We start from the raw sequence: 25,938 nt of genomic DNA, 5'->3' as shown, positions 1-25,938 counted from the left end.
TCCATCAAAGGAACAAGGAAACAGTAACTGATTGACCAGGACAGGGCAGTTTTTAAATAAGATGTATGAGTTGATTGAGATGTATGACTGTGAGAAAGCTCCTGGCCTGGATCTTCAGATCTGACTGGGTTTCTGCTCAGCATAACCTAGGGGGTCTCTAAGCAGCCCATGTAGGGCTAGGTTCAACCATGCAAGAAAGTTTTCTCACAACTCATAACTTAATAAAGTTTTCTCACAAGACAGAAATTGGGCCAGACCCATAATTGAATAGATAGGGAGCTGAGTTGGCTCCAGAAGTGAGTCACAAGATGGAGCCAGTGTGGCTCACTCAATTCCTACAATTCTCTCATCACCAAAGAGCAACCTACAAATGCTGTCAGTCCAACATACCAACTTCCTCTTGCTTCTCTCTTGAAGGCTGTTAGTACTTGAACACTGAACGGGAATTATCTCTTAAGTTTGAATATATTTCAGTATTTCGGTGCTGACCCCTTTCTTCATCATGAGGCTAAAAGAGTAAGTCAGAATCATAGTCCATAAACATTTATTAAGTGCCTACTATGTGCCGGGGATACAGTGATAAGCATAAAACAGTCCCTGCCCTCAAAGAGCTCACAACCTAATGGGGGAGACCACACATAAAAAGAAGCCTAAAGGGCTGAGGAGTGCCCAGCTCTGGGGCCAGGATGGGAAATGACCTGAGGAGGTGAGAGTTCCCACATGGATTTCATCTCGCAGAATGATGAGTTTCTGGAGATGATGAAATCCAAGAAAGCAGCTGGGTGGAAAATGAAAGGTGAAGGACAATACAACCACCAGACAAGGAGCCAAAGGGGAACCAAAACTTTTATTCTCTCCATAGTATCTGTAGTCTCCTATTGGTGGGGATCTCCAGAATGTATCTGCTATGAATAGCAGGAGTCCTTCTCCTTTGCATCAAGGAAACGGTCCTGCTGCCCAGCAGGTCCAATGGGGCTACCCAAGTCCTCCTTTTCCTTGTTACGGAGCCTCTACCTATGCCTTCCAAACAGAGGTTCTCACAAGGAACAGAGTGAGAAAGACGAAAGAAACAGTTAATGGAATTCCCCTTTGCCTTTCAAAGATGCCTCTGTGTTGTCACGAGTGGGTTTTTTTAAATTGGATTATCTTATGGGCAGTTCAGTCTGCTGGTGATAAAAAGATGTTAAAAAGCACAGCAAATGAAACACAAACAAAATAAGCAGTGATTGCAACCCAGAACATCCGGTCTTTCAGCAACTTCTTTTGAAAGCAGCTAAATACAGTGTAACCTACAGTCATCCCAGCCAAGCCTCCAGCAATGTGAACTACAATGGACACCTTGGGAGGAAAAAGAAAAAAGCAGAAATAAGTGAAGAAACTCACATTATGTGTTATTTACAGTCCTTAAGCATTGGGAGGACCAGGGCAGACAAGCATCTGAGAGAAACCCAGCTAACTGGTTGGATATAGGTATGCACATTCTCCTGCATCTAGACCAAAGACCGCAAACTAAAATATGCAGACCAGGGATATGTCACTTTGGTCACTGTCCAGGATCCTGCAGAAGACCAACCACTTTCTCTGACTCTCCAATCATTTAGTAAGTTCAACCAGGAGACCAGGACCTAAGAATTTGTGTGAGCAGAGTCTGCAGGAATACCACCCTGCATAAATGAGATGCCATGTTTCTCTGTCACAGGAATACAACCATCCTTCCACATAGAAGAAACATATTGTGAAAACCATCTATAATAACAGTCTAACTGTTAAAGACCATTTTCCTGTGGATTGGAGATTGTTTATTCAAGTTTGGTAGGCTAAATATAGCAGGGCCAAGATTATCATTCTAGAAGCATAGATTTAGAGACGGAAGGGACCCTAGAGGTCATCTAGTCGAACTTCCTAATTATTTTATAGAAAGAGAAAATGGTCCAGAGAGGAGGACTTGCCCTAGGAGACAAATAATAAAAAGCAGAAGTGAGATACAAATCCAGAAACTCTTTTCTCTCCACTTACAGCATATTTTCAGACTAGAATCCTGAAGAATGCAGAACACAGAAAAGTTTCCCTCTCCTGTATCTGTGATAAACCCCAGAATTTCAGGGAAGTACAAGGCTGTGCAGGAAAGGCTCAGTTCTATCAGGGAGGGGCCAGGGCTAAAAGAAGCAAGGACAGCACCATGACCAACTGGGGACCCCATTTCTGTCAGGCTACACATCCTCACCACCTAAATGGTCAATGAGTTATAGTTGATTGGGAGAGAAGGAAGAAACCTTTGCAATCTTGAATAATTAATTGCTTCTAGGGTGTTGCTGCTACCATGTCATTGGTTTCTGTGATGGCCCTGGTCATTTTGTGGCTCAGAGTTGGGGGGAGCTGTTGAGCCTAGTCCTTGGGGCTTGGGGGATAAGGGGTAGACAGTGTCACTTGCTGAGGCAGTGTTTGGAGGCTGAGCAACAGGCATAAGCCTCCTGTAGCATCATCTGGCACCATCCCTCCTTTCATATCCATTTTCAAATCTTTTAATTTGGTGGGGGGGAGGGTAAGGCACAAAAATAGAGGTCAAGACTAGAATATTTATCAACAACAGTAAATAGAACTCACCGGGGGCCCACTTGCAGGAGCAATGAATTTTCTGTAGAGGGCAAATCCCATGTCAAAAACAACTAGAAGGAAAAACAGGCTGGTGAAGCCCCTTCATAGCCCATGTGACACTTCCCAAATGTTACCCAAAACACCCCTTATCTTCTCTAAACTGTCCCTACAAAAGCAACACAGACAAAGAGTCTGAAGAAGGGGTGGGGACCAACAGACAAAGCATATATTTCAGGGGCCAGGACCAAGGTGGACTCTGGCTCTGGCACTTGAGAATAGCTAAAAAAAAACATTTCACATCACAGCTTGTGTGCCCAGTCTCTATTTTAGAAATTCATGGTGTCCCAAGAGGTAAAAAGGTACAGGCCTGTTCTTAGGGAAAACCCAAGGAATGTTTCATCAACCCATCTGAGAGGTAATTGATGCCCAACTTTAAGTATTTTATCAATGCTGCAGTCATGCAGTGGAAACAGAGGTCATGATCCTGCTACAATTCTCATTCTTGTCATTGCAATAAACACAAATATGGAATCATAGATATTGTCTCTAGAATCTAACACGGCCATGTGGTCATTTGAAGCATCCTCCTGTCTGATCTTTCAATTGACATTTAGAATGCAAAGCGCCCTTGCTGATCAAATATGGCAAAACATATACAAGGTGATGGATGACCTGGGAAAATAGTTCTTTTCTGTGTCAAATTGTTTAAAAGAAAACTCCGTGATTACTTCACCACAGGACAGAATCCCTCGCCCCAAACTGCCTTTGCAGCTTTGAATATCCTAAATTTTTAGTAACTTGACTTATATCATGTATGCTTATGTATCCTCAACAACCTTTTTCTGCTCCTCAGAATTTGCTCCTGCCTTGCTCTAGCCTCTGAAGAAACTTAGGGACTCCAGCCCTTCTGCCTAAACTTTTGCTTCTAGTTTATTTTCCTTCCAGATATACAGAACAGCATGATTTGAGCCTGAGTTTCCAACTGTTCAAAAAAAATTTAAGGTTCTTATTTTAAAAGACTTGCCTTCATCTTTCCCCAAAGTAAAAAATCTGTTATTTCACGTCTTCTAATAATCTTGAGGAAAGTCACTTCATAGCCCATTAATTACTGTTAAAATATGCTCAGCAGTTTTATGCTATGCTGGGGGGAAGGGGATGGGGAGAGATGAAGGAGACAAAGGAGGAGGGTGGCAGGCAGAGTCTAGCCACCAATGCACTTCAGAATTAAAATATACAATCAATTTAACCAAGAACCATTAAAGTGTATACTCCCCAGGAAAGCCAATTTAAGTATTTTCTGTATTTCTTATTTAATTAATTATTCATGGTTTATTAGAATGTCTGGAGTTTCTAACGTGTTGGTGTTCCTTCTTCCCCATCTCTAAGCATCATCTGAACATCTAGCATGTTCAGAAATGCTCAACATAAATGTGGCAAGGAATGGACAAGATTGGGTAGCCCCTCTTGAAAAGTTTTGTTTTTTTGATTCACTGCTTTTTACTCATCTCTTAAGTGACACAGATGCTTTCTAAACTGGAGGATCACAGAGATGAATAAAATCAGTGCCCCGCCCCCACACCCCACCATGGAGGATTTGGGAGTGTTTATTCTCAAAGGAAAAGAGTCCTGTATGTTACCCTGAAGTGACATGTTTTTGCCAAAAGCCATTTGAAGATCCATTGACAAAAAGATAAAGTCACATTGTTTCTGTGGAGTTTTCAGTTCTTTGACTTCTGAATTTTCATAACTCAGATGGCTGGGAAGTTTCTTGCTAAGTCTGGGAGTTGTCAGCCTCCCTGCCACTTATTAATGATCATAATAATTGTTGTGGTGGTTGTTGTCGAATTGTTTCAGTCTTGTCTGACTCTCTGTGACTGCCATTTGAGGCAAAGACACTGGAGTGGGTTGCCATTTCCTTCTCCAGCTCATTTTACAGATGAGGAAATTGAGGCAAATCTCAGTGACTTGCCCAGGGTTACCCAGCTAAGTAAATGTCTGTCTGGATTTGAACATGACTCTAGGACCAGCGCTCTATCCATTGTGCCACCTAATAATAGCTAGTGTTTATTTTATCTATGCTTTACAAATATGATCTCATTTGATTATCACAAGAACCCTAGGACTACCTCCCAGGTATTATTATCCCAGGTGCTATTATTATCCCCATTTTACAAATAAGGAAATGGAGGTAAATAGGTTAACTGATTTGCCCAAGGTCACACGGTAAGTAACTGAGACCAGATTTGAACTCAGGTTTTCCTAACTCCCAGCCTGGGTTTTTATCTACTACACCACCATGCTCTCTCCCTAACCCAGCACTTACTGCAGCCAGACCAGAGAAGAGCAAGGACTAACTCCTAAGTGCCTCTTTTCTTTGCTTCCTATCAAAATTCTCCCTTTTTAATTTCTTTTTTACACAAAGAATCACATAAAAATGCCCAAAGTTTACAGTGTAACCAGATAAGGAATTTTATCTCCCCCCCAAAAAAATCAGTGTTTTTAAAATGTTAATTTTCATTCAAAAGAATATGTGGCTCTTAATTTCATCACTAAACTAAATCTTTCTCTCCTCTGAAGCAGTTGTCTTTGTTCCCATAGTAATTCTCAACATCAGAAATAATTAAACCCTTGACACCAATTAACAAAATCATTTTTTGCTTAATGTGGAATATGGCATTCACAGGGAAATGATACCAGCCCCATCACATCTGGACTCCCTTGCCCCCTGTAGTCTGACCTTCCCTACCATAGAATCAGAGGAGTTGTTTTTTTTTTATTAGAAGAAACATTGGAGATCGAATCTGGTGCCTCTCATTTGACAAATGAGAAAAGTGAAACCTAGAGAGTGATTGGGTTTGACTTTCCACCACTTCTCTTTGCAGCCTATCCTTCAAGGTTCTACTCTAAATCCAACCCTGTTAATGTTAAGGGAATTTGAAGATCTCCCCTGCCCCTTAATAGGCCCATGTGACCTGCTTTGAGCTCTGACTCAGCCCACAGCCTGAGTCACATGGAGCTGATGGTGGAAGGAGCTTGCTGAAAGGGTGGAGCAGGAAGGGCAGAGCTGGGAGAGAGCAGGCAAAGCAGAGCAAAGAAGCTATCATGAGTGAGAGAGGGAGGGATTTTGCCTAAGGGAGCTTGTTTGTGGGGAAGCCTGCCCAGAAGGAAGGCGTGGGATTGGTTGTGCTCCCTACACTGATGATGTGTACAGGTTTCTTTGTTACTGTGATGGATCTGACTTTCAGGTATCTGTATAAATATTTTGGTTTCATCTTTGAGGAAGACAGTTTATATTTTGTGAATTTACCCTGGAAATACACATGTATATCCATGGCGGCTACTGCAAGTAATTGCAGTGGTGTTCCAGCCTCCTCCATGAAGACTTTTCTGATGATTGCAGACCACGCTGACCTCTCATTCTCTGAACTTCCATAGCACTTAACTGGCTTTTCATCTTGCTCCTTGTTTCATGTGTATTGGTCAAAACACCCCAACTAGGCTGTAAGCTCCTAGAAGAGAGGGATCTGTGTCACAGGCCCATAGGTTCATCATGGAAGGAGCTTAAGAGATTGTTTTGTCTGATCTCCTTTGACAGAGGAAAAATCTAAAGCTCAGAGACTTGGGGGACTTTCTCAAGGTTATGCAGGTTATAAAAGTAGCAAATCTGAGATTTGAAGCTGGTGTTGGTAAGGCCTTTTTTCTATCACTCATACCAGACAATCCATAAGAGCTTCATATTGTTTCAAAAAACCAAAAGGAGAAATTTTATCTCCAGTCCTATTTGTTGCCATTAAAAAAAAAAAAAGACTGAGTATCCACTGTGTACATAAAAAACTAAGAATTCTAACTTTTAGGGGAAAGAAAATTTAAGAGAGTGGGCTGAGTGCAGTTCAAGCTGACTCAAGAGACCTGAGTTCTAGACCCAGCCTCACCCCCAACCTGCTTGGGCAAATCACTTCCCAACTAGGGTTTTCTGTTTTCTCCATTGTAAAATAAGGGTTTCGGTTATCACTAAAGCCTGGACTGAAACACTCTGAAATTTCTGCAAAATTCTTCAGATCTACAAATGTTGGGTGACTGTTACAAAAAGAATTTAATTCTCCTCCTACTAATTAAAATGTGGTATAATTGAGAAAGAAGGAAAGTAGGACCAAAGCTAATGAACTTGGGCAGGAAGGGAAAGAAGGCAAATTATCTTATTCAATTACGTAGTTCTTTTGATTCTGTTTTAAGAGGATAAGGAATTATGGGTAGGATTTTTCCTCTTAATTTGTTTATTTGATTCTTTTTGTTGGCAGCTATGTCTACAATAACAAATATATCTTTACAAATGTGATTCACCTTATAAAAATTTGTGGGTTATTTTTTCCAAGAGTATATCTGTTGTATAAAGTGAAATATGTTTTACCTGTACTTTGGGAGGTTTGTGGGAAGTTAAAAAATGAGGAAGGTAAATATTTTCCTATCTAAAATTGTTCTGTAGAAAGAAAGATCTAGGATAGTAGAAGTCAAAGCTGGAAAAGATCTTAATTGCAAGATAGGTCAACTCCTCCCTCGTTTTAGAGATGAGGATGTTCAGAGGAGTGTAGTGACTTTCTTTAGATCAATCACACAGATAGAAGCAACAGAGCTATAATTCAGATCAGGTGCTCTGACCCCAAAGTCAGAGCTCCCTTTCTTGCACTGCCCTGATCTAAATAAGCACCAGATAACCACCTAATTGTGCACAGTTGCTTCCACATAAAATGTTCCGGCTGTGATGCAAAAGTCTATAGACAGCTCAGTCACCATCTCAGCCATAAAACAATGTGTGAACAACAACTATTACCTTACTCTTTGTAGTTACTTACAAGTTGAAAAACATCTTAGGACAAGACTATTTTTTTCTGACCTCTTATTCAAATATAGTTACTCTGTTATTAGCTGAACCAGTATTGGGAGAAGGAAACTATGGATAAATGAAATCCACTCATATGCCATTCAAAGATGTATGTTGAAGTCATGAGTTCTGATGGATCTCTCCAACAAGAATCCAGACATATCTTCTGCTCTCTTCTGGTTTTTGAGGTGTGTTGTAATAGTAATCCACATTTCTGGGGTGATTTAAGGCTTACTGGGCATTTTCCCCACAAGGACCCCTGGAAGGTAGATAGCATAAGTATCATTATTCACCTTTTACAAATGAAGAAACTGAGGCCCAGAGAAGAAAAGTGACTTCCCTAGGGTGTTATAAATATCAGGGCCAGTATTCAAAACCTGGTCCCCTGACTCTAAGCACAGTACACTGTCCCCTAGAGCATAATCTCTCATTTTGATTTGGGATTGTCTGCTGCGAGAGTTTGTGACCCCATAGTTAGCTCTTACAGAACCTGTGGAAGATCCTTTGACCCTAGAATTCCTATACCATCATTCAGCAACCTCGCTACCCTTCATCAGTCCAAATCCTGTCCTTCTAGGGCAGTGATTCCCACTTCGTGGTTCACAGCAACAGTCCAACTGGTTCATGCTAAATTCCTTAAGAGCACCTTAAGTAGTAAATAATTGTAAAGAATATTCCGTGTGTCATATTAAATTACCCCAGGAGTTCACAAGATATTTTGTTGTTGTTGAAAGGGGTTCAAGGCACAAAAAAAGACAAGGGAGGCATGACTCAGGGGTCTGTTATTGGAAGTGCTTTTTTGCAGTTCCACTTGTTTTCTAGTGATAAAGGATGAAATGGTACAATATAGGAATTGCCATTAGGCAGTCTGATTTAGGATTGTGTTATTCAGTTTGTAGGCACTTAACACACAGAAGTCTCTCTTCCTCTCACTCTGTGCTTGGGCCAACTGGAAAGAACATTGGACCTGAAGCAAACAGTGCAGGTTCAAGTCCTAGCTCTAATATTCACTCAGCACCTGTGGCACATGACCTCCCTGAGCCAGTTTGTTCATCTGGAAAATAAGGGTGTTGGACTAACTAATTTCCCAAGTCCCTTCCACCTCTAAAATCCTCTGAACCAATGCCAACTGGACTCTGCTCTGCCCTCTGAGCATAAACTGGGCTTGTATGTCTCCACGCTCTTCACCATACTTTTCCCTTTGCCTAACGTGGCCTCGTACTTCATTCTGTTAAATTCCTTCCTATTCTTCCAATTCCAAACCAGATCATAGCTTCTTGAGGAAGGCTTCCCTGATGATTTTCCCATCAGTAATGACCTCTCCCCTCAGACTTAGTGCTGAGTCTGCATCTCTCTTGTACGTTGTAATAATAACTTGCACTTACATAACACTGCACATCCGCAAAGGACTCTGCTTCAATTATCTCTTTGGAAGCACAAAACAGCCCTTTGAGGCAAGTACCACTCTTATTATTATCACCATTTTACAAATGAGGAAGCCAAGGCAGGTGGAAGTGAAGTGCCTTGCTCGGGATCACACAGCTAGCAGGAATCAGAGGCTGAATTTGAATCTAGGTCTTCTTGGCTTGAACCCTAGCCCTCTATCCACTCTGGTACTTGTGTCTCAGCCCTGACTAGACATAAGCTTTTCTGGGGAAAAGACTAGTTCTTGTCTAAATATTGCCCCTTCCCCAGGATCAGCAAGTGCTTGGCATGTAACTTGGCATGTATCTCATAACTGTTATTAGGAGAGCATGGATAATTGAAAGACAAAAAATAATCAGAAGATTTCTATTGAGCTTCTTACCTTAAGCCACTAAAGCAATGTGAAAGATATGAGATACAAAAAATAAAGAAGTGAATGGCTGAATTTGAGACTTTTATTCACCCCTTTCAAATTCTGGTCATAGTGGCTTCATACTAAGAGTAAGAGAGCATATGAGCAGAGGAGGATGAGACTAGCCGCAGAAGGGAGGTCAGGCATGGGGGAATGGGGATCCCTCCCTTGCTAAACCTTTATTCAGGGTCTAAAAATTTAATCAGATTCCTCACTGAGAGGGGTTGAAATGTCAGATCCAAAACTGAGTCTAGGTTTGCTGAGAATGATCTATGTAACATGCCAGTCTCTTAAGAAAGGTTTCTTAGAAGAAATTTTTTTAGTTACCTTAATCCACAAATTCATTAAAAAAAAAAAAAGGCTTTGGGAATATCAACAGGTTAGGCAAAAGCTACCAGTTATCACTTAGCCTTTTTGGGACTCAAAGCAAAATTAGAATTTTCTATTAAATGATAACTGGGGGTCTATTTCATCTTTAAAGTACAAAAAGGTAACTGAAGTCAGACAGGTAATAGCTACCATTTATATAGTAACTCCTATGTGCCAGACACTGTACAAAACACCGCAAATATTTCATTTTACCCTCACAGAACTCTTAGGAGATAGGTGTGATTATTATCCCATTTTACAGAGGAAGAAACTGAGGCAAAGAGAGGTTAAGTGACTTGGCCAGGGTCTCTTAGCACTAAGTGTCCGAGGCCATATTTGAACGCAGGTCATCCTGATTCCGGGATGAGCAATCTATGACCTAAACACCTAGGTCAGGGAGGTCTTTTTACTCCAAGCTAAGTGTCCCAGTTAGTAGAGCAACAGTTCAGGAGTCAGGAGGACCTGAGTTGAAATCCAGCTTCAGTCACTTACTAGCCATGTGACCCTGGTCAAGTCATTTAACTTCTCTTTGCCTTAGTTTCCTCATCTGTAAAATGATCTGGAGAAGGAAATAGCAAACCACTCCAGTATCATTGCCAAAAAAAAAAAAAAAAACAAACGCAAAGGGGTCTTGGAGAGTCGGACAAGACTGAAATAACTTATCAACAACAAAGATTCAGGATGAGATACTATAGATGATATGATATGATACAGTGAGAATGGTGACAAATTGTATTTTTAAGCTTTTAATTTTTTCCAAAGGATCAAAAGCCTCCTCTAAAAGAATTATTTCCTTTACTAGTAAAAGTTAACAGTTTAAAGAAATAACTATTATTCATATCAAAATAACACCAGGAAAGCATGTTAAGATTTTCTCCTATTTAAACACACCCACAATTTATGCTTTGTTATTTGGAGTAAGTAACCAAAATACACTGGTCATCTCATATCAGCATAACTAAATTACACATTCAGGGTTTTTTTAATTTTATTTTGTATATTTCTTTTTTTTTAACTTTAAAAAAAAAATTCCCTTTTTTTTTTTACATTTTAAGTTCTAAAACTGTCTCCCTCTCTCCTTCCCTCCTCATCCTGCACCAGAGAAGGCCACTATTTGACTCAGACATATACATACGCATATATATGTATATATATATATATAATACATATATATATACACACACACTCATATATATAGACCTATATAACATGATACAGTATACATTATCTATAACAGTCATATATGTCTATATCTATATATAAACCTACATAACATATATGTAAATCCATACTATGCATACTTCTATTTATAAGTTCTTTCTCTGGAAGTGGATAGCATCTTCCTTCCTAGGTCCTTTGTAGTTGATTTAACATTCAATTTTTTAAGAGGTGGTTTAACTACATTGAACTTTTAAAACTAAAAACGTAAAATAGCAACAAAGATTAAATACTCACCAATGAATAAGAGGAGCATTAGTCTGAAAAGTCCAAACAAAGGAACCATGTTTTTAAAATTCTTGCCAGGAGAAAAGAGCAAAAGTATAAGATGCTACATGTGATCAGAAAACATCTCATAATCATCAATATGAAACATGAGTTTAGTATTAATATTGCTTACATTTCTCTAGTGTCACAAGGGCACAAAGTACATCCATTATTTCATTTACATCCATTCATTTACATTCCATATTTACATCCATTATTTCATTCAATCCAACAAAATGTGTAGACATGTATTATTATTCACACTGTAGATCTGGGAATGGGAAGTACAAAAGACTAAGTGATTGATTTGTCCGAAGAAATAAGTAGGTAGGAGAATAGCGCTTGCTGCTAACTAGCCATTTTGCAAAAGAAAGCATTATTTAAGGCAAACAAATTAAAGAGAATATAAAGTTTCCATCCTCAAGTATTTAACCAAATTATTTCTTTTTTCCCTTTCAAATTAACCAAAACCTTTTTTGCAGGGAAGATGCTACAAGAAAAGCAGCTTAAATTTTGTTTGTTCTAATTGATTTTCATATTTGGAAGGGATTTGTTAATAATCCCATTTCCCTCTCTGGTTGTATTTTTAAAATATGACTAGTTTGTTTCTATTCAAGACTTGGTCCTGTTTAGAAACCAGTGCTTGCCACTTATATAACACTCTAGTTGAATATGTATGCTCAGTAAATATTCGTAACAATTATCATCCCTCAACCAAATACCAGTAAAAAAAAAAAATCTGCCAGTTGGTATTCTCCATTCCCTGAAAGGGTTCTTACCACTAAAACATTCATGAAATAGCCTCCGGTGAGAGCATAGACTCCTCCTGAAGCACCCACTAGAGCTTGGAGGGGATCGTAGACAGAACTCCCAAGAGATCCTACAGAAATGAAAGAAATTCAGACAATCAGATGCATCAGAAGTTATAACCCCAAAGAGAGGGTAGACTATTGTATAGCCAAGACTACCTACAGGTCTCCTGACCTCTGGTCTTCCTCCTCTCTGACTTCATCCTTCTCCTAATGCAGAGCCCTGATCTTATCACTCATTCCTTTACCCAAAATCCTTCAATGGCTGCTCCTTAATGTTCAGCCAAGTTCTGTCCCTAGCCTACCCCTCCCTCCTGCTTTATCTCATTGGCCTTGCACTCTACACTCCAGTATACTTCTTGTGGTTTCCCCTACCTGTTGAACACATTCCCCACTTTCACACTTTGGTTCACTCTGTTCCCTACAAATGCAATGCCCATCCTCCCATCTCCACCCACCCATCCAAAACCCAGTTCCAAGGCCACTTCTCTAAGAAGCTCTCCTTGATCCCATTCATTCAAAGTCCCAAGTTGAAAATTTTCTTTCTCTCCTCAAATATGTTATATCATATGATTATAGAATCAGGGATCTAGTCTAGTACCCTGATTTTAGAAATGAGAAAACTCAAAGAGATTAAGTGACTTGCCAAAGGCTATGCAGGTGATTGTTGACTTTGCTATCAAAAATGACCAAAATGACATCACTGTGTTGGGATCAAGGACAATGTGTCCTACTGTGGCTGATGAAACCAGTATGAGCTCAGAACACTCTACTAGAGCTCAGGCACAAATAGTCCACATGAACATTTGGAGTGGAGATGTCTCTAAATTTGTGCATCTTCTAGTAAATAACAGGGTCAGGACTTGAACCCAGGCCCTCGATTTTAAATCTTCTATGTTCATTATTGTTATTCCTGGAAATATGTATTATATCCCCTCAACTTGACTGTGAATCACCTGAGGATAAGGACTCAGTCTTACTTTTCTTTGCATCTCTCCTTGCACCTAACACAATGCTAGACACACTGTACTTAATGAATGTCTAATAAATTAATTGAACCAAGAGCCGCACTTCTTTAGGATACAGTGGAAGTTCAAGATGTTGTTCAAGATGTTCTTGCTACTTGCTGATATTTTAACACACCAACAAAGGCCTCCACATCTATTTTTTCCAATCTTTGATGTCAAATACAAGCAATACATATGAGAAGGGCCTGGCATCTCAAGGTAGGTCTCTTCAAGCTAACTAATCACCGTGGGATATTCTGAGTATATCTTTGTCTACATTACTAGCTCTCTTCCTTCATCTCTGACTTTTCCCATGTCCTTCCATGCTCATCCTTCAGTGGCTCCCTTCGGCCTGTGTCATCAAACTCAAATTCCTCTGCCTGGCTAATAAAAGAGGAGCCCACTCATTCATTCCAGCCGTATTTAATTATTTATATTTCCATAGTGCTTTAAGACTTATAAAAAGTTTTCCTCATAACACTTATCGCCTCCATTCTACAAATGAGTAAACTGAGAAGGGCAAATTGAACCTGCCCAAAGTCCCACGCCTATAGAGCTGCTGCGTGAGGACCAGAACCTAGCTCTTCTGATGCCAACGCTCCGCTTACTCCCCCTCAACCTGCTGCTCCCCAGTGCTTTCCTGCCCTGTCCTATCGTCCACTGGTGGAAGAGAACCTTACTATCTTCTCAATGTGCCATGCTTGTTTCTATGGGTATACCTGTACACATACTGGTCTCTCTTTTCCTCTCAAGGAGACCAAGCACGGATCCTGACTTCTCCTATTCTTCCCTCAGCAACTGAGGGAGTCATTCATTGCTACCACATAATCAAGACCTTCATGAGTTTTCTAATGGCTCCAGATATATTCATTATATTTCCTGAACTCTCTGAGAGTAGGACCATGTCTTGTCACTTCTCTACCCCCTAGAGCCCCTAGCACTGTGTTAGGCACATAGTCATTGCTTGACAAATGCCATATTGATCCAAATATAGACTGCATCCCCAAAAGAGCTCTTTGAAAAGGAATGGGAGGGTGAGGGGGAGATGGGGGGGGAAGGGGCATAGCTATACATAAACAAAGAGCATTACTGTGACAGAATATATTTGCTTGTGGAAGGAGTTTTTTCCCATTTAAGTTTAAAAAGTTTCATTGTTAGTCATTTCTGCTCTCTGACTTCTTCAGTTTCATTGATATTCTCTGAGTACACAATTATAGACTGCACTTGGGGTTTATACAAGCCAGACATGAAGGAAGGCCAGTATGCTACCTGCTCATTGCTTACTTAACTCTGTCCACACTGGATAGACCAACCAACCAACCAATACCACACTGAGTGTATGTCTGTCCCCAGAATACGGACCTGCAATCACTCCTGACAGGTATACCAGCGCCACTCGATGACCTTTGTGAACCATTTCCAAGGGAAGTCCCAAAAGAAGCTGCATAAGTACATTTCCACAAATATGCTGAAACCTGCAAGTGAAAACAAGAATCTTAACATCAGTATGTGGATATGAAAGCTGTGATGTCATCAGCAAACCACTCAGCAGCTTTCTTGGAGGGATTACATAGGCACTGAAATATCATCTCAGCTTTATAGGTATGCTTAACCTAGAGGTTGCCATCAATGTTATTGCTAGAATTTGATAACAGTGTAGCTCAGAGTTTTTTGTTTTTGTTTTGTGCTTAGGGGTCTGTAGAAAAAAGAACTGCAGCAAAAAGAGACGTCAGTGGTGTTCTAGTAAAACCTGTAACTAACCAGTCCCGCCTTCCACAATACACCCAATCTGTGCTGGTCATCCAGTGTTGAAGAATCATCATCATCATTACCACTACCACTACCATCACCAGTGGTTTGTTTGGTGTTTTGTTTTGTTTTGAGATCACAACTTTGTTTATTTCTTAAATCAATGACATTATAAGGATGCAAGGAGGAAAAATTCACATTCACACCGAATACCCATCAGACTCAACAGGAACAGTGCCTTACGGAAAGTTTTGTCTTCCATTCCTGTCCAGTCTCATGCATGTACCAGCACAGGACCACCCACACAATCTGGGTACGCATGAGCAGATCTCTGGGTTGTTTGGGTAAACTAACAGGCTTTTCACTTCCACCACTACCATGGAAAGACTGGTTTGACCTGACTCAGCTTTCCCACTAAGTCCATGCTTGCTTTGCACTCAGGGTCCTTGTGGGACTGAGCAGTAGCTGAGACAGACCTAAAATATAGTTCAAGAGACTTTCCAATGCCCCCTCTCTCCTCCAGAACTGCAGCCACCAGAACTGCTATCACAAGAAGGGAAACCTTGCCCTAGGCACATTCACATACATGCCCAATGTTTTTTGAATAAATAAATAAATGAAAAAGTAAATCCTACTCCCCAAGCGTTATTGGGAATAAAGTACAGGCAGGCTAGAGAACAAGCTGGACCATACAGGACCCAGGACCATGAAAACCCTGACATCCCCAAGGTGAGAAGAAATCCTCATTATAGTAGAGGAAACACTTGGCCTTGGGATCAGATGGGTTGAGCTAAAGATCCAGATTTCTACTTAATAGCTATTTGACAGTTCCCAATTCTTCTTGGATGAGCTGGAAAAAGATATGGCAAACCACTCCAGTATCTCTGCCAAGAAACTCCCAAATGAGTTCACGAAGAGTCAGACAGAACTGAACAACGAAACCTTCGATCTCTGAACTTCTATTTAATTTTGAGTTAAAATTCCTTGCATTTTCAGAACAATAGTGGTTTTCATCTAATTCCTACCAGTCTCTCAAGCAGCTAGTGGCACACAGAGTTGGATTTAGAGGCAGGAATCAATCAATCAATAAGCATTAATTAAACACTTATCATGTGCCACACTGATTTCAGGCAGGAAGATTTGAGTTAAAAATCCTGCCTCCTCCCTTTATGAGCTATATGATCCTGGTCAAGTCACTCAAATCCGTCTTACTCAGTTCCTCATGTGTAAAATAGTAGCACCTACCGTACAGGGTTGTTGTAAGGATCAAATGAGATAGTATATGCAAAGCACTTTGCAAATCTTAAAGTTTTACATAAATACTAACTATGATTATTATTAAGTGTCCCCCCTCCTCTGTGAAATCTTCCCAAACTGGTTTCTCCCTTACCTATAACACTAATTATCTGTACCATGGAATTTTGATGCTTAATCACAAAATTATGTAATCACAGGGCTGATAGGGACACATCAGAGATTATCTAATTCTCCAAACGTGACCTCACTCGAAGTCACATTCATGTCAGAGCCAGGGTTCACACGCTGCCTCAGGTTACTTAACAGTATGAGTCTGGTCTCCCCACCTTGATCTATGGTCCTTGAGAAAAAGGACATTATTTTATCTATCTCTTGTATTTTTCATGGTACCCAAAACCTATTACTGTAGGTATTCAGCAAATTTGAGTTGGAGAGTCCACACAACTCAGTCCAAAGAATCTCAGGTCTTAATGACTATGACCTTGGGAAAAGAGGCTCGGAACCTGAGACCCTATTTCTGGCTGTGGAAACTACTAGCCATTGGCCCAAAGTGTCTTGTCACCTGAAGCCTTGTTATCTCCAGCACTGACTCTCATTTGCACACTGTAATTGCTAGGATGTACAAATAAGATTGCAAAAAAGCAATCTGCGCTAAAGAAAAAAGCTAGATAAAATGAAATGGGTAACCTCCCAAGCAAGATTGGCTACATCTGTGTTCCTGAAGATGAGGTCAATGTATTTTTGGAACTCACTAAATGGTGAGAAAAGCCAGATGAGTAACACAACCTAATTCAAAAGGAAAATGCAAAAAGAAATGGACCGAGAAAACAAGATTTGGCTTTGAAGTTTATAGGACTTAGGATCTAGAGCTGGATAAGGAGTTTTAAAGATTATCTAGTCTGGCTGTCTTCGTTCTATAGATGAAGAAACTGAGGCACAGACAAATAACTTGATCCCAAATCATCTATGTAGTCAAGTAGCAGTGGTGGGACTTCTATGCAGTACTAGCTTTCCCTTGAATATGTTTTGTGTGTGTGTGTGTGTGTGTGCATATACATATGTATATAGGTGCATTTACATGTGTGCACACACATATATACATATATAACATTATATACACAAATATGTAAAACATTCTTTCTCACAGTCAGCATCAGTTCCCATCTCTTATTTCTTACCCAGCATGCACCATCATGTAAGAGATGAACCTCCAAGCCTGTTTCCTCTTGTCTGGCCGATAGATGAATGGACTCTCCCAGATGTCTATGTCTGGGCTGTTCCACTGTTCCTGGGGCTTCCAGAAGGCATAGTAAATGAAAATAGCAAGCTGGCAACAGTGACAAATAATGTTAATGATACTTCATCCAAGTCCAGATAGTGGCCCAGCTCAACCCATAGATATAAGTGCCTTTATTAAAATGGGGTGGCTGCTAAACAAACAAGGTACCCGGCAAGAGATGGTCAGGAATAAGCAGACATGAATTGTGTGAACATTTCATGTCCTTCCCCAACCCTGTGCATCATCCTGCCTCCAAATATTAGCGGTCAGTGGAATCAGGGCCAGTCCTAAACAAAATTGTGAATTATCCGAATGTATCTTCAGAATGCTCAACCTACTGTTTTGTACTTCTCTTTTATCCATTCCTACCCTATTTTTCATACGCTTCAGACAGTCTCCACTGCCCCTATCAGGATCTGTTCTTGGGGAGAAAAACCTTGTTATCAATGATTTAAACTTTAGTGTCACTTCAGATAGTATATTCATCTCATTTTGGCATACTTCATAAGCACTTACTGTTTTTTCATTCATTCTGTTCAATGACATCATTCATTCTGTATCACTGAAGAGATTTGGGGTGATGGGTGTTCTGGGGAAGACTTTGCCACATCCTTGAAATCATATGGCAAAAGCATTCTCCATAATTATCTTGCCTAAGCAACGGGTCACTTGAATGGCATCACCACTCTATCTGTGGTTAAATCCTTTGAGAAGTGTCATTTAATCTCTTAGCAAATGTGTGGGCAGGAACTCTTAAGTAATTGTAATGACCAGTCTTGGTCCCCAAGAACAGATTTTGAAACATGGCTTCCTCTTTCTTTCAGCTGAGAGATATACTATCAGAACAAAGTCACTTTATAGGTGGTTTTTGCTTATTTTGTTGTTGTCATTGTTACTACAAGGGAGGGGTCAGTGTTGGGGTCCTGGGTGGGAGAATTCCAGAATTGACTATAAAAGTAAAAATAAAAGGCATCAATTAATCTTTATTTTAAAGTAAGGTAGAATTCTGAAATTATCCTCCACAAAGAATTGTTGAGATCAAGAGATGGGGGTAAAAGTGATGTGGGAGGAGGCATTAAGTCAGGACTAGGAAGGGCAAGAAGAAAGAAGAACATGGAAAAGTCTGAGGAGTGAGCTGGAAAGAGTATCTGACCATTACTTGGTAAGGATTCTGTCTGTCACTAGTTTTCTTCTGCTCCGAGTTCATTCTATCCCCCATCCCTTGTGGATATAGCCTGCAGAGTTTGTTTCTGTCCTCTAGAGATGCTTATCTAAGGATTCTCATCCTCTTCTTCCCCTTTTCTCCCCACCCCCATAAGCACATATCTACCTGGAGAATGCTGACGATGGCAATGAACACAGGGGGTGGGAGACATCGGGCTCTCTGCAGGTAGATTCCTCGAGCATCTGGAGGAAGGATCCACTTTGAGATGGGTTCATGGACTTTTCGACACCACATATTAAGTATGTGTCCCCTTTTTTTCTTCCTTGGCTTATTCCACATTTCTTTCCTCTCTTTCTTTTTCTTGTATTCCTCCATATTCAGATGCCTCCTCCCCATATCCATCACATTTTCAGAGACCATTCTCCTGAGCCCTCCCACCACCTGCCAGATCATAGGTGCATATCAGGACAAAACACATGACCATGACCTTGGAGCAGGGGCCAGCACCATCACTGGCAGAATCGCGGGGGTTTTGCCCTGATTCATTGACTAGGGGTTGACTTCCCTGCCCCTTTCCTTCTGGGTTGAGGGTTGGCAGCTTGGTGATTCAACTAACTGATCTCCATGTGCCTGGCACTATCATAATCTCTACAGTCTCATCACCATGTATGTAATTGTGACAAAACACCAGGGGCATCCCCAAAGAGGGGGCTCTCATTGGGAGCCGTCAGAATCTCTCGCTGCCACCACCTAAAACATCATAGGCAAATAAGTATCCTCTTCAGCCTGTGGCATTCAAAGGTCTCCACAATCGGGCCTCAACCTACCTGTCAACCCTTATTTCTCCTACTCCCTATATAGCAATGTGGGGGTGGAAGATATTAATGGATGAGACTTCAATGTAGCTGGTATGTCTCTGAACTCTTAAGGCTCATGACTCTAATCTACAAACAAAGATAGCACATTCTAATCATAAGAAACTCTGTTGATGAAAAGACTCTGTAGGTCAAAATAATATAGAAGACCCACAAGAATATTTTCTAAGACATCAGAAAATATTAGGATAATAGTCTAAAAATACCATTAAATAACTAAAATAGTATAAAATACACTCTAGGCTCATAGTTTTCAGAGCTAAAGGGGATCTTGTGGGTCACTGAGTCCTACCTCTACCTTTTACAGATATATTAAAGACCAGAGAAGGGAACTGATCTGATACATCCAGATCTAGAAGGTAATCTAGTGCAATGGGAGGGAGAAGGGAATAACATTTAAATAGCACAAACTATGAGTTCTATATATAGTGCGAGGCACTCTGCTAAGCACTTCACAAATATCTCATTTGATTCTCACAATAACCTTGGGAGATAGGTGCTATTATTATCCCCATTTTACAGCTGAGGAAACTAAAGCAAACAGGTTGCATGCCCAGTGTCAAATAGCTAGTAAATGTCCCTCATAAAAGGATTTGTTCTGTAAAACTTGGATTCAGTCAAAAAGCCACACCCAAGGACCTAGAAGGCCACATGTGGCCTCTAGGCCACAGGCTCCCCTCCCCTGGCTCTAGCACAATTTCTGGTATTGAGTATATGTTTAGTAAATAGTTGTTGAATGAATGAATGAAAAAATGTTAAGGTTGCTGACTAGAGACATGGAAAGGGTGATGGTGAGAAGGAATGGAATCTAGTAAATTCTTGCTTCAGCCTCCATCTTTACATCTCTCTTCCCTTCCATCTTGCCACATTAGTCAGGTATGCAACATGGAAATGAGGAAGATGCCAAGATGTAGTCCCAATAGGGAGAAGAAAGGTGAACAGTTTTTTAATTATTTTTTTTCAACTGATTAATCAAGTTTCTCCATCTTTGGAAAGGGAAGGGAAGGGAAAGGAAAGAGAAGTAAAACCTTTGTAACAAATATACATAGTCAGACCAAACAAATTCTCACACAAGCCATATGTCTCATTCTGCTCCATCAGCTCTCTCAGAAGGTGGGTAGCATGCTGAGGAAGTGAAATTAAGAAATTAGAAATTACAACAATAGCTAGCATTTCTATAGTACTTTAAGGTTTGCAAGCCATTTTACAAATATTATGTGATTCTCACAACCTTGGGAGGTAGACACTGTTATGATTTCCATGTTACAAAAGAAGAAACTGAGGCATACTATAGACATTAAGTGACTTGCCCAGTGTCACACAGCTGGCTAGTCAGTATCTGAGGCAGAATTTGGACTCAAGCCTTCCCACCTCCAACTCTAGTTCTCCATCTCCTATGCCAGATAGCAGACATCTTCTTTCTTTGCCCCTTGCCAGAATCACAAAACTAGAGGTTTTGGCCTTTGCTCTGAAGGTACCACAGACCTGACAGTGGAAGGAAGAGTGTGGCCTTTAAATCAGAAGGTCCTACAGGGGTGGGGAACCTGTGGCCTCAAAGGCCATCTGTGGTATCCAATTTTGATGAATCCAAACTTCACAGAACAAATCCCCTTAATCAAAGGATTTGTTCTGTAAAACCTGGACTCAGTCAAAAAGCCACACCCAAGGACCTAGAAGGCCACATGTGGCCTCTAGGCTGCAGGTTCCCCATCCCTGTCCTAGACCTTTGGTGCAAGCTTGGATTGTAAAGGTCTTCTTCTCTGGGAGATGACCCCTTTTCAAACTGAGCATGCCCTCATGTCCCTGGCTACTTTGCTTAGTGGCTCTTTTCCCCATGTTAACTTGAAAGATTCCTATGGCCTTGGAATGATGGTCCCCAGGCCATATAGCTAAAGCTTCTGTAGAACTTCAGGACCTATGAGTACAGTGGAAAAATACGCTGGCCTGGAAGTCAGAAGACCTGTGATTGAGTCATCATTCCTGCCATTTGGTAACTCTACAAACTTGAGCAAGTCATTACATGAGCTCTAAGATCCCTTCTAGATCTCTGCCTGGAAAGGTGCAATTCCCCTTGGGGCATGCATGTTTTGTGTGCATATACTTGTTTTCTTGCATTAAAACCAAATTCCTTTGGCCAAAAAGTTGTCTGGTAGGTGGTAATTTGGACTGAGGCAAAACTTTTCTTAAATAGGAGTTCTTAACCCAAGTTTCCATGGATAGATTTCCATGGGTCTGTAAACTGGGACGGAGAAAAATAATGTTATTGTTCTCATTAATCTCTAACTGAAATTTAGAATTTCCTTCAATTATTTAAAAATATGATTCTGGAAAAAGGTCTTTAGATTTCACCAGCTTGCCAAAAAGGTCAATAGCACACAAAAAAGTTAAGAACTCCTACTTTTAAAGTAATACTGGTATATTTTTTTCTCATGTTCCATAAATGTTCATCCTTATTCTCAAAGAGAATATAGGTGTATTGATTTCTTGGGCCCAATCTGCCAACAGGTGCAAATGCCAAGGTCAGAAGATCCCTGGGTCACAAGACTGCCTCTGAGGGCTCATTCTGGGAGCCATCTTCAAGGGCCATTTGTAATAATGATGTGAAACGTTTAACAAGAAATTCAAGTAGCAAATTTGTAATTATTGTCTTAAGTATACTATACTTTTAATATGCCAAGCATAATCATTTTGTGAGTGTAGAAGAATTGATTGGGGTCTATCTGCCAAAACAAAACCAGGAACTTATGAACACAATTACAGAACACTTTTCACACAAATAAAGTCAGATCTAAATAAATGAAAAAACATCAGTTGCTCATGGGTAGGCCAAACTAATATCGTAAAAATGACAGTTCTACCTAAATTAATTTACTTATTCAGTGCCATGCCAATCAAACTACCAAAAAGAAATTTATAGAGCTAGAAAAGATAACAACAAAATTCATCTGGGAGAACAAAAGGTCCAGAATATTAAGGAAATTAATGAAGAAAAATGCTAGGGAAGGTGGCCTAGCCATACTAGATCTTAAATTGTATTATTAAGCAGCAATCATCAAAACTACTTGGTACTAGCTAAGAAATAGAGTAGTGGATCAGTGGAATAGGTTAGTCATACAAGACACTGTAGTCAATAACTATAGTAATCTACTGTTTGATAAACCCAAAGACAACCAGCTTCTGGGATAAGAACTCACTATTTGACAAAAACTTCTGGGAAAACTGGAAAATACTATGAAAGAAACTGAGCATAGACCAATATCTTACACCATATACCAAAATAAAGTCAAAATGGGTACATAATTTGAAAATAAAGTCTGTTACTATAAGCAAACTGGGAGAGCAAGGAATAGTTTACCTGTCAGATTTATGGAAAACAGAAGAATTTATGAGCAAACAAGAGATAGAGAACGTTATGAAATGCAAAATGGATAATTCCGATTACATTAAATTGAAAAGATTTTGTACAAACTAAGCCAATGCAACCAGTATTAGGAGGGAAACAGAAAACTGGGAAAGAAATTTTACAACCAGTGTCTCTGATAAATAGTTGATTGGGGAGCCCTTTCTCAGTTGTCTCCCCAAACACGTTGGCATGTTTACCTGAGTTCTGGATAGTGAACAATACTCTCGTGCCTTCCCAGTCATCAATGGAGTGAAACAGGGCTGTATACTTGCTCCCATGCTTTTTAGCATGATGTTTTCAGCCATGATATCAAATGCTTTCAGTGAGGATGAACATGGCATCAAGGTCAACCATTGTACTGTACTGATGGTAAGTTCTTCAATTTGAAAAGACTACAAGACAGGATCAAAGTGGAGGGAGTGTTGGTGCATGATTTTCTGTTTGCAGAAGATTGTGAATTCAATGCAGCCTCTGCAGCTGAGATACAACAAAGTATGGATCAATTCTCTTCTGCCTGTGCTAATTTTGGCCTAATAATTAACACTAAGAAAGCACAGGTGCTCCATTAACCACCACCACACCATCCATGCATTGAACCTTTGGTTACAATAGATAGAGAAATTTTGAATCCTGTGGATAAGTTCATTTACCTTGGTTGTGTACTTTCCAGTGATGTACACATTGACAATGAGGTTGATGCACACATTGCCAGAGCCAGCTCAGTGTTTAGGAGGCTCCGAAGAAAAGTTTGAGAGAGAAGACGTATTAGACTGATTACCAAACTAAAGGTCTACAGAGCCGTTGTGCTATGCCTGTGAAACATGGACAGTGTACCAGCACCATGCCAGGAAACTGAATCACTTCCATTTGAACTGTCTTAGGAAGATTCTGAGGATCACCAGGCAGGATAAGGTACCAGACACTGAAGTCCTTGCTTCAGCTGAACTGCCAAGCATTCAAACTATGCTTCAGAGAGTGCAACTCTGATGGGCGAGCCATGTTGTTCGAATGCAAAATGTACACTTGCCAAAAAGACTGTTTTATGGAGAACTCACATGGGGCAGGCAGTCACATAATGGTCAGAAGAAGTAATACAAGGACGTTCTCAAAGTCTCTCTCAAAAACTTTGGATTTGACTGTGCAGCATGGGAGATGCTGGTGCAGGACTGCTCAGCATGGCATGCCCATTTCAGAAAAGGTGCTGTGCTCTATGAGCAAAACAGAATTGAGATAGCACAAAGTAAGCGTAGGATGCACAAATTTGGAGTATGCACCCCAAATGTTCACACAGACTATCTGTGCCCAATCTGTGGCAGAGCATTCTGAGCTCCTATTGGTCCGATCAGCCACAGTCAGACACACTGAAATATGAGTTTATTATGGTGATGTCATTTTGGTCCTCTTCAAGAATGAAGGACAACAACCAACCAACCCCCCAAACAGCTTGTTGAATTGAATGTACATACCCATACCCTGTTATCCTTTCCACATCACAGGGAATAGGCACTCACGGTGCTCTTGCCCTCTCTGAAATTTGGAAAATCCACATAAAATTTTTTGATCCTCCCTTTGCACTAGAGAAGTCTGAATTTTTTCTTTTTCTTTTATGGGGTGTTTACAGTACCTTGTTGTAAAATTTGGGTTAAATATTTGATCATAGGCTTTATTTCATCTGCTGGCCTTCACATGTCATCTGTGGCTTCTGCAAAATTCCCCAAAAAACTCCCATTTAACTTCTTATACTGACCTATGATATATCAAAACCTCAATGGGAAAAGTCAAGATGTGGTATGGATAACTGTACATCATTAGTTACCTTCTGTTTACATCCTATAACTTTTTCAAGCACATGGAATACATTTAAATGTCTCAGACTTGCTAAATGACTTTAAATCTAAAAGGGGTACTTGTAAAAAAAAATGTCTTACATATGTTACAATTTCCCAAAATGTCTGTAATTCTTTTTTTCAAGAGTTCAGTCTTTTCAAATGTTTTAATATCTTTGAAGCCCATGCCTTCTTGGGACATTTTTTTATATGACAAAAGAATTTGGACCATTCTTTGTCACTTTAGAGTAAAAATGGACATGGTTTGTGTTTCAGCCTAATCCAAGCAGATAATACTGTAAGGAAAAGAGCATTGGATTAGGAATCAGAAACTAGATTCAGAGTTTGTGACCTTAGTCATCATTTCCCCACCCTAGTCTCCCCTTGTGTATAAAAGGCTAGTTTGAAAGAGTTAATTTCTAAGGTCCCTTCTACAGCATAGCTCACATCTCTCCCCTTTCCACTCACACAATCACCATCCTAGTGTAGGCCCTCATTGCCTCTTACTTGGACTATTTCAATAGCTTCCTGATCAGTCTCCCTGCCTGAAGTCTCTTGCCCAGTTCAATCTTCCACACAGCTGTCAAAGCGATATTTCTAAAGCAGAGGTCTGACTAGGTCACTCTCTTGCTCAAGAAACTCCAGTGCCTCCCTCTTGCCTCCAGGATCAAATGCAAACTCTTTTGGAAAAAAACTTCACCATTTCCAAGCCATCTTTCCAGACTAAATTTATATTACTCCCCTTTATACATTATATATTCCAGGCAAATTGGCATGCTTTCTATTCCCTATAAACCATGAATTTCCTCCCAGCCTCAGCCTCTTGGAATCCCTAGCTTCTTCAAGTCTCAGCTCAACTTTTATCTCCAATGGAGGGCCTTCCCAGGGATTTCCGCTAGTTTTTCTTGCCCTCCCAGTCATCAAAACCACCTTATATTTGAGAGAGAGAGAGAAAGAAAGAAAGAAAGATAGATAGATAGATAGATAGATAGATAGATAGATAGATAGATAGATAGATAGATAGATTGATAGAAGGGTGGATGGATGGATGGATGGATGGATGGATGGATGGATGAATGGAAAGAGGACAGAGAAAGAGAGAGAGAGAAAGAGATTATTTTACCTGTGTACATATTCTTTCCCTTCCCCTCCCTCTGCCACTATAGCTAGATTTGTATACAATGTTAAGGCTTGCAAAGGACTATAACTCTGTTATCTCATTTGATCCTGTACCTGGGGAGGTAGATGTTATTATTATTCCCATCTTACAGATGAAGAAACAGGCTGAGAGGAGAAGAAGTGAGTTGCCCGCAGTCACACAGCTGCTAAGTGTCTGAGGCAAGATTTGATCTCAAGTCCTCCTGAATTCAATATAACATATTCCAGTAGAATGGATTCTCCTT

The 25,938-nt window shown here is 40.2% G+C and overlaps 1 protein-coding gene across 7 annotated transcripts; it reads right to left on the bottom strand.

Annotated features, from left to right (window-relative positions):
* Window positions 1-827: 827 nt before the first annotated feature.
* RHBDL2 (rhomboid like 2) lies at window positions 828-19,062 on the bottom strand. 7 transcript variants are annotated; one of them, XR_011967192.1, is made up of 8 exons: window positions 18,597-19,062; window positions 17,166-17,314; window positions 14,344-14,456; window positions 11,945-12,045; window positions 11,136-11,158; window positions 5,903-6,104; window positions 2,605-2,666; window positions 828-1,338 (listed from the first exon to the last, which is right to left on the bottom strand). XR_011967192.1 is itself a non-coding variant. In XM_072609977.1 (7 exons), exons 1-7 carry the CDS (start codon window positions 18,882-18,884, stop codon window positions 1,159-1,161), a joined length of 954 nt encoding a protein of 317 aa, XP_072466078.1. In that variant the 5' UTR covers window positions 18,885-19,062; the 3' UTR covers window positions 828-1,158. The 7 variants fall into 7 exon arrangements, 5 of the variants coding, with proteins under 5 accessions (XP_072466078.1, XP_072466079.1, XP_072466076.1 ...); XR_011967193.1 differs by having other exon boundaries at window positions 1,224-1,338; window positions 11,136-11,229; window positions 18,597-19,061; XM_072609977.1 differs by lacking the exon at window positions 5,903-6,104 and having other exon boundaries at window positions 11,136-11,229; window positions 17,166-17,281.
* Window positions 19,063-25,938: the final 6,876 nt, after the last annotated feature.

Source organism: Notamacropus eugenii, chromosome 5 (genome assembly GCF_028372415.1).
Source record: "Notamacropus eugenii isolate mMacEug1 chromosome 5, mMacEug1.pri_v2, whole genome shotgun sequence".
Classification (NCBI taxonomy): Eukaryota; Metazoa; Chordata; class Mammalia; order Diprotodontia; family Macropodidae; genus Notamacropus; species Notamacropus eugenii.
This window is presented reverse-complemented; position numbering and strand designations above follow the sequence as displayed.

Bases quoted from the DNA above. Each gene is read 5' to 3' on its own strand.
- RHBDL2 (XM_072609975.1), bottom strand. From the start codon at position 18,884: ATGATCTGGCAGGTGGTGGGAGGGCTCAGGAGAATGGTCTCTGAAAAT. The intron at 17,315-18,596 runs GTAGATATGTGC...CACTGTTGCCAG, and splicing joins CCATCGTCAGCATTCTCCAG to CTTGCTATTTTCATTTACTA. The intron at 14,457-17,165 runs GTAAGAAATAAG...TTTCACTTGCAG, and splicing joins TACATGATGGTGCATGCTGG to GTTTCAGCATATTTGTGGAA.